The sequence below is a fragment of the Anabrus simplex genome, chromosome 5 (genome assembly GCF_040414725.1).
Source record: "Anabrus simplex isolate iqAnaSimp1 chromosome 5, ASM4041472v1, whole genome shotgun sequence".
Lineage (NCBI taxonomy): Eukaryota > Metazoa > Arthropoda > Insecta > Orthoptera > Tettigoniidae > Anabrus > Anabrus simplex.
Window position 1 is genome coordinate 379,288,424 of NC_090269.1, and position 14,153 is coordinate 379,302,576.

Sequence of the window (14,153 nt, forward strand, 5' to 3'; positions counted from 1 at the left end):
TCTTAAAGCATCATGGTGGTGGCTTGAGCATTTGGAACAGAATAACACATAATTACATTCAATGTCGTCATTTTATGATTATATTCTTTCAGTGTGTGCCTGCAATATCTAAGTATTGTTCTTGGAAGAGTTTATCTTAAAAATATTTCCTTTGACAGTTTAGGATAGGTAGCAGTAACTATTCTCGTTTAAATGTAGAAATTAATTCTCTATATCTCTCTTATTCTCAGTGTTCTTGTCGACTGGGCAGTCATCTGCTTTAAATAGACAGTATTGGCAAATCCGTCGTCTGAGGAATGTCGCAACTTATCGCTGTGGAATCCCTATCTCTCTTTCCACGGGCGATTTAATTTCGCGCAGTGAAATAATTTATATCGCTAATGTTACAGCGTACTACCGTGAATAAAAGTCCCTGTCAATCTTAAGACTTAAATCCACATAAAATGATGTCTTCTTCCCGTAGTCGATTTCAACGTTCTTCTTGTAATCCAGTTGAAAGAATGAATGTCAGAAAAAAAATTCTTTTTTAATAATAGCTTTTAATAATCTCCATGCGTCATTTTCCTTATCACCGCCTTCTATGTACGGTCCCTTCGGTGAGCGCTTGATGAAAAGATTACTATTTCAGCTCGTATTAACGCTTGACGTTTTAACATCGACGTTTTGTCAACTTGAACTCCATTTTTGTTCCGTATGATCCATATATAGAACTGTGAAATGGCACAGTATGAACATAGCTTAAAATCATTGTAGTGTATTATAGTAGGTATCTTATTATAAATTAGTGTGTTTATTCTATTACTGTGAAATATTTGTGTATTATAGTATCTGTAGTATCTATAGTATCTGTTGTATCCGTATTAGTTCTCTTACTAGAATTCTGTTGCAGTAATTATGGTAGACTCAACTGCAGTTTAGAATTGTGTAGACCTAATTCTTGTGCATTACTTTCGATTTTCAGTTATTAACAGCAATTTTCATTCTCTTAGGGTGTTGTAGAAAAAATTGGTACAACTAAGTAGTATTTTAGTGTAGTAGTTGCTTATATTTATTACCTTGTTGTTGTGTGATCTTTGTGTACTATCCTAGACAATACTTCTTTCCTTTCATTTTAATTTGCACAGAATAGGTTATTTTATTTTTTATTTTCTCCCCGTTATTCCGTAAATAATGGCTAAGCAGTGCCAGTGTAGGAAATGTGGGTGTGGCCGGACATTAAGGAGTATGAGGGAGGAGTTGTAGAGTTCGAGGTAGATAATTAGGATTCTCTCAGAGGACAGGAAGGAAAGTAGGCCCCCTCAAATAATGTGCAGGATATAGAAGGTGTAAAGGAGGGATGGGAAGGAAATGAGGGAATTGTAGAGGACAGGTGGTCTAATGCTTTTAAGGGGAAGGAGATTGCAGGCTATGGGCTCTGTTCAGGATCAGAATACAGGACAGGTGTCTGTGAGAATTCGGTACGAGTCACTGCAGGTAGAACAACCGAGGGAAGATGAGGAACAGGGAACTGTTGCTGAGATGTGTGGATGTAAGAGGAAGGGAAATGTAGGGTAGTGGATAGAAAAAGACAGGTGGAACAGGGTCATGGGAGGGAGAAAAGGGAGGAGGAAGTAGCTTCTGCAACAGTGAGAGAAGATAGGACTGACTAGGAGGGAAGAGGTTCAAATGAGGTGGGTAGGATTGAGGCTCTGGTCATGGGGGATTCCATCGTTAGACATGTGGGGAAAGTGTGTGGAGGAAAGGGAACCAGGGTAGAGTGTTATCCATGAATCAGATTGATTCAGATGTTAGGAAAGTACAAGAGAAGGAAGAGTGAAAGGAGAAGGTGGTAGTGTTTCACGTTGGTACTAACAACGTAAGGCAAGTAGGTATAACTACCAACATAGTTGGGGATGTGTGGGATCTAGTAAATGCAGCACGGATGAATTTTAAGGAATCGGAGATTGTTATCAGTGGAATACTGTGTAGGAGGGATACTTACTGGAAGGTAATTGGGGATTTTAATGAGACTATGGAGTGGGTATGTGGGAAACTGGGATTGAGATTTCCAGATCCTAATGGGTGGGTAGGAGACAGGGATCTGCGCTCAGATGGCCTTCACTTAAACCGCAGTGGTACATATAAGTTAGGAAACATGTTTAGAAATTGTATAGGCAGGCACATTGAGGGAAACGTGGTGGTCTAGGGAGCGATGTTAAGCGAACAGGGAACTAGAAATCAAGTAGGGATGGCATAAAAAAGGTTAGTGCTCAACTGTAGAAGCATTGTAAACAAAGGAATCGAATTAAGTAATTTAATAGATATAAACTTACCAGACATTTTATTGGGAGTTGAATCATGCCTGAGAAATGATATAATGTATGCTCAATTATTCTCACGGAACTGGAGTGTTTATCGTAGAGATAGGATAGGAATGGTAGGAGGGGGAGTATTCATTCTGGCGAAAGAATAATTTGTAAGCTACGAAAAAGTTAAGGATGAAAAACATGAAATTCTGTGTGTAAGGCTCACCTCTAAAGGTAATAGGCAACTTGATGTCTTTGGAGTATACAGACCGGGAAAGAGTAGCGCTGACACTGATTCAGAATTATTTGATAAGATAATCAGCTATGTGGGAAACGATAAGGAAAGGAACGTGATTGTAGCGGGTGATCTCAATTTATCAAATGTCAATTGGGAAGGTAATGAGAACGACAGGAAGCAGGAACAACAAACGGCAAATAAGTTATAATGGGAAGAGCACCTGATTCAGAAAATGATGGAACCACCTAGACGGAAGAATGTTTTGGTTGTGGTGCTGATAAAACTAGATGAGCTCTATAGAGAAACCGAAGTAATAGATGGTATTAGTGATCACGAAGCTGTTTTCGTCGTAGTTAAAAATAAATGTGAAAGAAAGGAAGGTATTAAAATTAGTACTATTAGGCAGTACCATATAGCTGATAAAACAGGCATGAGGGATTTTTAAAAAGTAACTATGATCGCTGGATAATGGTAAATAAAAATGTAAACAGACTCTTGGATGAGTTTAAAGCAATTGCTGAGGAATGTGAAAACATGTTTGCACCTTTAAAGGTGGTAACGAATGGTAAAAATCCACTATAGTATAACAGAGAAGTAAAGAGACTAACAAGGAGGTGCAGGTTGGAACGAAATAGAGTTAGAAATGGTAATGGAAGTAAGGAGAAATTGAAGGAACTTACTAGGAAATTGAATCTAGCAAAGAAGTCAGCTAAGGATAACATGATGGCAAGCATAATTGGTGGTCATACAAATTTTAGTGAAAAATGGAAGGGAATTTTTAGGTACTTTAAGGCAGAAAATGGTTCAAAGAAGGACATTCCAGGAATCATTAATGAACAAGGGGAGTGTGTATGCGAGGATCTTCAAAAAGCAGAAGTATTCAGTCAGCAGTATGTAAGGATTGTTGGTTACACGGAGAATGGCCAGATAGGGGGAGGTGAGTAATACTAAAAAAGTATTATGATAACAATGACATTTACAGTAAGATACAAAAGTTGAAAACTAGAAAAGCAGCTGGAATTGATAAGATTTATGGGGATATACTAAAGACAATGGGTTGGGATATAGTACCATATCTGAAATACTTATTTGATTATTGTTTGGTTGAAGGAGCTATACCAAATGAATGGAGAGTTGCGATAGTAGCCCCTGTGTATAAAGGAAAGGGTGATAAACTTGAAGCTGAAAGTTACAGGCCAGTCAGTCTGACATGCATTGTATGTAAGCTTTGGGAAAGCATTCTTTCTGATTATATTAGATATGTTTGCGAAATTAATAACTGGTTTGGCAGAAGGCAGTTTGGATTTAGGAATGGTTATTCCACTGAAGCTCAGCTTGTAGGATTTCAGCAAGGTATAGCAGATATCCTGGATTCAGGAGGCCAATGGACTGTATTGCGATTGACCTATCTAAGATATTTCATAGGGTAGATCATGGGAGACTACTGGCAAAAATGAGTGCTATTGGACTAGAAAAAAGAGTGACTGAATGGGTGGCTATGTTTCTAGAAAATAGAACTCAGAGAATTATAGTAGGCGAAGCTTTAAATGACCCTGTAATACTTAAGAGGAGAATTCTTCAAGGCAGTATTATTGGGCCTGTATGTTTTCTTATACATATCAATGATATGTGTAAAGAAGTGGAAACAGAGATAAGGCTGTTTGCAAATGATGTTATTTTTACAGAGTAATAAATAAGTTACAAGATTGTGAGCGGCTGGAGGGTGACCTCGATAGTGTTGTGAGATGAACGGTGGGCAATCGTATGATGATAAACGGGGTTAAAAGTCAGGTTGTGAGTTTCACAAATAGGAAAAGTCCTCTCAGTTTTAATTACTGCGTTGATGGGTTGAAAAGTCCTTTTGGAGATCATTGTAAGTACCTAGGTGTTAATATAAGAAAAGACCTTCATTGGTGTAATCACATAAATATGATTGTTAATAAAGGGTACAGATCTCTGAACATGGTTATGAGGGTATTTAGGGGCTGTAGTAAGGATGTAAAGAAGAGGGCATATAAACCTCTGCTAAGACCCCAGCTAGAGTATGGTTGCAGTGTATGGGACCCTCAGCAGGATTACTTGATTCAAGAACTGGAACAAAATCCAAAGAAAAGCAGCTCGATTTGTTCTGGGTGATTTCCGACAAAGGAGTAGCGTTACAAAAATGTTGCAAAATTTGGGCTGGGAAGACTTGGGAGAACGGAGACGAGCTGCTCGATTGAGTGGTATGTTCCGAGCTGTCAGAGGAGAGATCGCGTGGGAGGACATCAGTATACGAATAAATCTGAGTGGTGTCTTTAAAAGTAGGAAAGATCACAATATAAAGTTAAATTTGTAAGTCAAGAGGACTAATTGGTGCAAGTATTCATTTATAGGAAGGCGATTGGAATAACTTACCAAGGGAAATGTTCAATAATTTTCCAATTTCTTTGCGATCATTTAAGAAAAGGCTAGGAAAATTAAAGATAGGGAATCTGCCACCTGGGCGCCTGCCCTAAATGCAGAACAGTCGTGTTTGATTGATTGGTCGCTCTGGCGTGAAGCTTTGTATCTTTTGTCCTTGTGCTACTCCTGTGTGTTGTAGATTAGTCGTAGAATTCATAACCTCCCTTTTTCACTTTATCTCTTGCGTTTTCGTCTCCTCCATACTTTGATGTTCTGTATAGGGTTAGTGACTGAGTAAACAGCTATCATGCGAAGCACATCAAGAAGAGACAACATTGAAATAAGCCGGCGTTGGTAGGTGGCAGCACAAGAAACTTTCTTCCTCTCTGGTCGTGCTATTCAAGATTGGTAATGGAAAACGGCTAAAATGTAGGAACCTTCTCTAGGCTGCCAACGTTACCCGGGATTTATTTTCTTCATTATCTTGAAACAGTTTGTATCATTCGATCATAGAATGTTTTAATCGGTATTTATTTACGTTATTTATGCATTATGTACATGTATACGATGCCGAAATCGAGGATTAATTTTGCTTGTCGCTGTTCTTTGAGTGGACACATTGACTCACTTTTAGTTCTGTTTTGTTGGTAGTGAGCCGATTTGTTCCTTCGCTTTGAATTGAAAGCAGGCGGTTGATTTCTATGTAATTCGTCATATTTTGCGACATTGCTCAGCATTGTGGTAAAAGTGCGGAATAGCGTGTTATTTAGTTTTAGAGTAAACCCGAGCGAATACCGTAATGTCTCACAAAAACATATATTATTCTGAAAAATACTACGACGATAAATATGAATACAGGTGAGTGACAGTTGCGAAGTTTCATGAAATCATCGTGTGTAGTTTAATTGAAGTCTCATTTTCGCAATGTATTGTTGATCGCTAACATCCCTAGTACATATATGTGCAACCATGGAATTAATTTTAGCAATTAAATAATTTATAGCCTTGCATAATCTCTGTAGACTGATATTGAGCTCAGTTCCTTTTTTTTATTGTCATTTTATAGGCATGTGGTATTGCCGAAAGAGTTGGCAAAGCTTGTACCGAAGACCCATCTCATGTCTGAAGATGAGTGGCGATTAATTGGTGTTCAGCAGAGCCGAGGATGGATACATTACATGACACACAAGCCAGGTGAGAATGAGAAAATAATATAGCACATCTCTTGTTTTACTTAATGTGTTTTTTTTTTTAAAAATTTTGCTGGTTTTGATATCATTGTATAGCTTTATTGTATGATCTGGTGGTAAAATGTTTATAAGGCAAATCGATTTATGTAATCTGTTGTGCATTAGGAAAATGTAAGTACTTATCAGTAGTTATTTAGTAGATAAGTGTTGCATTCCAGACATCTGTTTTGGTATTAGAGTTGTTAGGCGATAAACAAGTTTCTTTAGTTAGGTATTAGTTTTGTTTGCAACTGCCAGGTAACGGTTATTCATGTAAGCATAATTATTACTGGGAAGAAAAATAGATTTTGATATATGATTACAATGTCAGTATTATTAGCCTTAACACGTTGACTGCCTGGTCACGTAGCAAGAAATGTCCCGGTGGTCAAAGCATTTTTTCTTCTATGCATGTAGTAAATAAGGAGTAAAGCAAAATTCGAAGTGATATTTCACTTAAGTGTTCAAAGTACGTACGAAATACAATAAAAATTCCCTGCACCCCGAGGTACTGCCGTGGCCCCACAGAAAAGTTTGCTGCATGGTTTTGCCTAGACGGCCAGAGCAGTACAGTCTAGCGGTAGTAGTAGCTTGCATTGCTTGATAGTACACATTGTAGATAACAGAGCGTGCCACGATTTGTTTACTAGCGCTTAGGTCTACAATCGCAAGGCACTCATTATTTTACAGTACGGTGTGTTTGAAAAACTTGCGAGATATTTCCAAGCTATTTTACCAGTGAATGGAGAGGTTATATATATTAATTATAAAAATGGAATGGTTTTCTTCTTACACTCGGAAGACAATGACGCTAGCCCTTCAGTAGGAGAATTCTTGCAAGTAGTGTCTATGTCAAACTTATCTATACGTTTTGCAACACAAAAAACTCTTCACCAAATTAAATTTGAAATATATTTATTTACTCTTTGCCAAATGCTCAGTGGTAATGTAAAATGTTGCTATGTTGTCAATTTAGAAAATGCAAATTCGCTCATGTTTACGCTATGTTTACTATGATAAGCGTAGAAATCAGCTCAGGTATGGGTGCAACAATTTGGAAGGAATCAGTGTGCCCTATTGATTAGGTAAGCATAAGCTTGGGGTGAAAATGGGAAATCACAGAAACCATAATCAGGTTTCCCGACAGTAGGATTCAAATTCACAATCTTCAAAATCTTGAGCTTAACGAGTTAGCTAACTCGGTACACCTAACCGCGTGGCTAAACTGATTGGACAAATACTCGCATATTGCTAATAAAACTCCGCCTGAGGCCTCTAGTATCCCGCGTGACCAAACCATTGGTCTGGATTGGTTAGACCATTGGTCAGTGACAAAGCCATTGGTCTGGATTGGTTAGACCATTGGTCTGGATCAAGCTAAGGGGGTCTGGGGGCATAAGCAGCCCTAGGCCTCTAGTATCTCGCGTGTCACCTCCATTGGTCTGGGCAGTTGTGTATTTCTTGTGCGCGGGTTGGTAACTGAATTAATTTACTTCATTGCTACGAGTGACGTCATATCCCATTGTGTCTCACCCAATCGAAATGCTGGAACGTAGTTAGGAGATGGACTATGGTGTGTCATAAGTTTAGGTTATAAAAGCAAAATTACTTCGGGGGGGGGGGGGGGGGCGGTAGGTGGGTTCTTAACTGTCGCAGTGAACACGTCTCTCCTCTACAAGGTATTCCACTTAAGATTTCCAACATATTACACCCTTATCATGCTATAAAAGTCATGTAACCCGTACAGAATTTCTACCAAAGGAGGTTGGATTAATAAAAAATAAAGACTATATTTTGGAAACCAAGCACGCCAGGATTTTTCCGAGGCCATAGTGGTACGCTAGCATAGGGAATTCAACAGCTCAGCGGTCCACCGGCCCGGCAGAGAAATTCATATAACACCTGTCAGCGGTACATTGTATCGCCGTGTCCTCATGAGACACTCACTCAGCGGTACAATGTACTGCTCTGGCAGCCAAAGTGTTAAATTATATTTACTGTCACTCTCAGGTGATATTTTAATCTCATTTCCATTATAATCTGTTGTGTTCTTGGCCATTTTCTGTTGTGGTTCCACCAGTAGTTCACAGTTTGTGTACAGCAGTTGGGATGTACCTGGTAGGTATAATTTTACCTTCTACAGCCCGGAGTTTATAACATTATAAGTAAGCGAAAATAATGCAAGTCTTACTTGAAATTCCTTTTAGAGGAGAGATGTGTTCATTGCGATGTCTAGGAATCCTGCCCCTAGAAGTACATTTACTTTTATAACCTGATGAAGAGCAGCACCTGCCACCTGCCATCGGCCATGGCTAAAGTAGCTACTTGCATTCTCGTTGGTCAGCTTGAACAGAATGTGACGTCATTGCCATCGATGCTGATAAATACATTGTGTTACCAACCCCGGCAGAATAAAAACAAACAAAAAACACTATGAAATACACAACAGCAGTAATTTAATTTAATACCTTAATGTAGAGGCGGATACAGGGCTGCAGCAGCTTTGTGGAATTTGTGCACTCTCTGTTCTAGGGGGAAAGTGCTCTTGAACAGGGATTCGGCAAGACATCCCAGGTATTGCTGTTTCCGCCTGCCAAACCCTGGAATAGAATAGCTGCCGTGCTTAAAATTACTCCACCGATTTTCGATATTCTGCGTATGCATGACAGGGCGATTGTTCGGCATCGCCCTCCTGTTCCCGCTATGGACGTGACGACTCTTTACGGTGTCCACAAACTCAACATAATGATTGATACGGAGATGCACAAATCCCTCATGCTCCAAGCAATCATACGCCTTTCAGCAATTGGATATTACGATGCTTCCAGGCAGTATCCAGTCCTTCATGACTTTGAGCAAAGTCACTTTGTCCCTTCTCTCCACAGGTACAACAAAAGAGTTTTTATGGTTCTCCCCCTCCATGCCTCCAAAACACCACTGTCCGACTACAGGCTTCCCCCTATTATACTGCCTTTTACCAAACTTACTCTTGTCAATTTCAACAGTAATACTGGGCCCACCTTTTTTTTAATTAGCAACCACCCATTCTACACACACCTCTTGACAGAAGCTGGACCAATCTGCTGTTGTTTTGCCAGAAAAACCAAACTCGAGCTTCACAATAGGACCCAGCAGTTTGTTAAATGTACCACAGGACGATGAAATATCCCATTTCGAAGAGCTTCAAATTAGACCTTTCGAAGAAAGTGTTTTTCCATGCACTCACAAACCATCCACACCCCACACCTCCTTCCAATCGACGACGACACGAAAATATTATACGAGTGCCATTCACACTCACAGTCGATTTAACTTCACGACCACGCTTTTCACACACTCGGTGATTAGAAAGTAAGCCGTGACTTACGTACAACTGCACTAAATCATTCACCTTCGCCTCATAATCGCGTACAAAACCTCTTATATTAATTACACATCCACCGCAGTCAGCCATTTTCCAACATCAGGCAGTGATTTTCAAACATAGAATGTGCTGCTATCTCCCTACAGAATACCTTGGGACTTCCCCTCCTAACCAGTCCAAACCAATGATCTTGTCCAGATCCTATCCTAACTGTCCACACGGCAAGAACCAGTCTAGACCAGCGGTCGTGCCCAGGTCCTATCCTAACTCTCCTCATGGCAAGAACCAGTCCAGACCAATCGTGTTTCCACACTAAACTAGAGGCCTAGGGCCGCTTCGCGGCTTCTACCTGTCCAGACCAGTGGTCTTGTCCAGATCCTATCCTAACCATCCGCACGGCAAGAACCAATTCAGATCCTATCCTAACGTCTGCACTTCAAGAACCAGTCCAGACCAATGTAACAATCGCCACCACCAGCTATGGAAGCACCACTCGCTTATTAGTTCCTAAGTACAGAGGTTGGCAGCACTGTGCGCCGCTTGAAAACATCCTTCCCGAGCATGTAAACAAACGAGTCGTTCCGCGCGCAGCTGAATGTAGTGAGTACTGGGCTGCAGAAGGTAAAATTATAATGAAATTTGCTCATTTTGTTTTCTTCATTATTCTAGTGGGTACTGTCCTACAACTGTGCTTGGGGGATGGACACCAGAGAGGAAAGATTGAGGTCCAGAACAGGGTGATGCTCCTTTGTTAGTTTACGAGAGTGCCATTAGGATTGTCTTTACATGCTTCCAACTGTTTGTGGAGGCTGTGAGTGTATTTTTCTTGTGCAGGCCCCAGCTAGTGACAAAAAAAACTATTGGCCACGTCATGGTTGTAGCAAAAAGCCTATCAAAGGGAGTGAGCCCCCACATACTGGGGACTCTGTACTGTCTGTCATTGGCCCGTAATTCACATCATAATTTTTGTTGTTACAGCCTCAAATCAATTTGGCACTTGAAAAAGAAGGTAAAGCTTGCTGGTGGACCTATATCTTGTTGGTTGACTGCTAATATCCTAATCGAATGCAGAATTGGGATGGAAAAGCAGGGGCTGCTTCTGCTTATACTTGAATGGGAAGTATGGTCAGTAGCTTACAGCAAATTGATTCACTGTCAGTGCAGAGACCTAACGTTCCTGCGCCAAGTGAGTTATGCCTCCTGTAAATTAGGTTTACAACAAGAAGAGAACCAACATGACAGATTGTTCTAAATGTTTATAGTTTAATGAAGAAAGAAATGGAGAAGAGTAAGACGACCGGGCCAGTTGGTCGTGCGGTTTGGGGGGCGCAGCTGTGAGCGGACTTCCGGCAAATAGTGGGTTCGAACCCCGCTGTCAGGAACCCTGAAGATGGTTTTCCTTGGTTTCCCATTTTCACACCAGGCAAATGCTGGGGTTGTACCTTAAGGCCAGGGCCGGTTCTTTACCACTCCTAGCCCTTTCCTATCCCATCGTCGCCATAAGTCCTATATGTGTCGGTGCGACGTAAAGCCAGTTGTAAAAGTAAAAGTAAAAAAAAAAAAAAAAGGGTAAAATGGAAGAACAGTGTAGAAGAGAGTAATTGAAAATACGACAAAGAGTAGCAGATGCAACAAAAGTGTCGACAGTGGTCAAGAGAATTTCAGTATAACAGAGATGGTTTGAGATTGGAGGAAGTTCGTTTGGTATGCAAGGAAAAATATGGAGAGGGAAGAAGTGGGAACAGGCATTGATGATTTTGGTACGTGTTATTCGATGCGCATTCCGTGAATTTTACGTTCATCAGAAAACAATTCAGTCGATATCTAAATTACGGTCTGTCTTCGAAAATATTGGTTTTTTGGGAGGTTGCACCAGTTTGAGAAGTATTGTAAAAGAGATAGGTGTCAAGTGCAAGAAGACTAGAAATAATAAAAGGGTTTTAATCGAGAAACATGACATAAGACGCAAGCATCTTGCATTCATAAAGAAGTACAAGGAAGGAGGCCATCCCATCATGTATGAAGATGAAACCTGTATACAGTACTAGACATGTAAGGCTATGCACTAAAAAGCAAATGTCACCCCTCTATTGCCTCTTTTTTTTTTTTTTTTGCTAGGGGCTTTACGTCGCACCGACACAAATAGGTCTTATGTCGACGATGGGATAGGAAAGGCCTAGGAGTTGGAAGGAAGCAGCCGTGGCCTTAATTAGGTACAGCCTGGTGTGAAAATGGGAAACCACGGAAAACCATCTTCAGGGCTGCTGACAGTGGGATTTGAACCCACGATCTCCTGGGTGCAAGCTCACAGCCGCGCACCTCTACCTATTGTCTTTTTTTTTTTTGTAAATTATAATTTTACCTTCCGCAGCCCACTACTCGCTACATTCAGCTGCGCATGAAACGACTGTCATTTGTTTACACGCTCGGGAAGGATGTTGTCAAGCGGCGCTGGTGCTGCCAACCTCTATATTTAGGAATTAAATACGATTGGTGCGGACGGTTAGGATAGGACCTGGACAAGACCATTGGTCTGGATTGGTTCTTGCCGTGTGGACGGTTAGGATAGGATCTGGGCAAGACCATTGGTCTGGATTGGTTCTTGCCGTGTGGACAGTTAAGATAGGATCTGGACAAGACCATTGGTCTGGATGATTAGAAGCCGCGAAACGGTCCTAGGCCTGTAGTTTAGTGTGAAAACACAATTGGTATAGACTGGTTCTTGCCGTGCGGACGGTTAGCATAGAACGTGGATAAGACCCTTGGTCCTCTACATTAACGTAAGTATTAAATTAAATTACTGCTGTTATGTATTTCATATTGTTTCCTTTACATGGTGTTTCTTGTTTGTGCTTTTATTCAGCCGGGGTTGGTAACGCAGTGCATTTATCAGCATTGATGGCAATGACGTCACATTCTGTTCACGTTGACCAATGAGAATGCAAGTAGCTACTTTAGCCATGGCTGATGGCGGGAGCTGCTATTCATTAGTTTATAAATGTAAATATGCTTCTCAGGGTGGGATGGTGGGTTCCTAGACATTGCAATGAACACATCTCTCCTCTGAAAGGAATTCCAAGTAAAATTTGCATTGTTTTCGCTTCCTTATAATGTCATAAACTGTGGGCTGCAGAAGGTAAAATTATACTTTTTTTTTTTTTAATGACTCATTACTGCTGCCAACTTCAATAGTTACATATTGAAATCACGAGACATGACCATCAACAAACTATAGTTCACTTATGATTTTCGATTTGACATTTGAGATTTGAGTGCTGCCTTTTGGCGTAGGCTAAGTGAATGAATATACAGCCAATCATAGCCAATTGCTCCAATAGAGTGTGTTACTCTAGTTCCGGTTACCAGTGTTGTCGATCTGTTTACTGAAACCATGTGTTATCAGCTGTTTGTTGTATTGTGCCAAGTAATTTTAAAGTATTTGATTGTGCTCAGTTCTTTTTGCGGTCTTTGTCAGTTCACTCAGTCATTCTTGACAAAGCACCAACAATGGCGGCTAAAAATAATGAGTTGATTGAGTGATTGAAGGAGCACAATATTTCGGTTTGCAGTGGCATGAGCAAGGGGGGATCTCGTGCATCTTGTAAAACAAAACGAGCCATAGTACCCAGTTTACATGGTGGATGAAATAGCCAGGAGGCATGGACATAAAGCTGTTTGCCTTTCACCATACATACCATTGCCATTTTAACGCTATAGAATTGATTTGAGCCCAGTTTAAGGATTGTGTAGTTCGAACAGTGGACTCTTCACAGTTTCGGAAGTTGAAAGAATTCTTTGGGAAACTGCAGTTTGTGTAAGTGTGGAAGACTGGAGCAAGGTTGTGAGATACAATCCGAGGTAAGTGAAACTTTGAAGAGGGGAAGTATCAGATGATTATGTTGAAGACGTTACCTCATTACGGTCAAGCGAGAGGACTCAGAAATGAGTGGTGTATTCCCTTTGTAGGTTTTTTGGTTCCTTAGGAGAAATTGAAACGATTGACAGTGTGAGCTCTTCTACAGGGTCTTTTTTTAGCTGTCTCCGCAGCACCACTCAGAGCAATATATCTCTTGGCAAATGAGTCACCCGGCTATCACCTTCCGTGCATGTTTCCCTGACACACGGAGCAAGCCATACAAAAGACCCTGTAGATTGTGAACAGAAATTTAATTTCATTTTGTCGCGTTTTATCTGTTCGAGCCTTATCTATTTTTATCGTATAGCCTTATCCTAAATATGTTATTATTAATCTTATGTGAGTTGTGCACGTTGTTATAAAGAATAATTGATTCTGGACTTATATTCAAGTATATACATTTCCGTTCGTGTTGTAAATTGTGAATCAGCTGTTTGTACTCGTAACAATTTTGCACCAATGTCTGACTTCCAGTTAACTGTCAAGTTGAAACTTGTAGAAATGGAACTAACCTCAGTGTATCAATAATGGAGGTTCCCTAACCCAAGTAAATGATTGATCAAGATATTCATAATTAAGTCTGTTTTCTAGCTCAATGAGAAATTAAGGAAATAATCATTCCCACCATCACTCTGTTTAATGTTATATATTTCTGCCTTTATTTTGATATCCGCATTACTGTAACCGTATCCTTTGGTGTTTGCCTGGTGTTATTTTCCACCATTGGTAAAAGATT

The 14,153-nt window shown here is 40.3% G+C and overlaps 1 protein-coding gene across 1 annotated transcript in view; it reads left to right on the forward strand.

Annotated features, from left to right (window-relative positions):
- Positions 1–5,358: 5,358 nt before the first annotated feature.
- The window catches only part of LOC136874151 (cyclin-dependent kinases regulatory subunit), a 42,499-nt gene continuing 33,704 nt past the window's right edge, over positions 5,359–14,153 (forward strand). The window contains exons 1-2 of the mRNA XM_067147718.2: positions 5,359–5,766; positions 5,975–6,102. Of these exons, the coding sequence (XP_067003819.1) occupies positions 5,708–5,766; positions 5,975–6,102 (187 nt within the window). The 5' untranslated portion in view covers positions 5,359–5,707. The remainder of the gene's footprint in view (positions 5,767–5,974; positions 6,103–14,153) is intronic.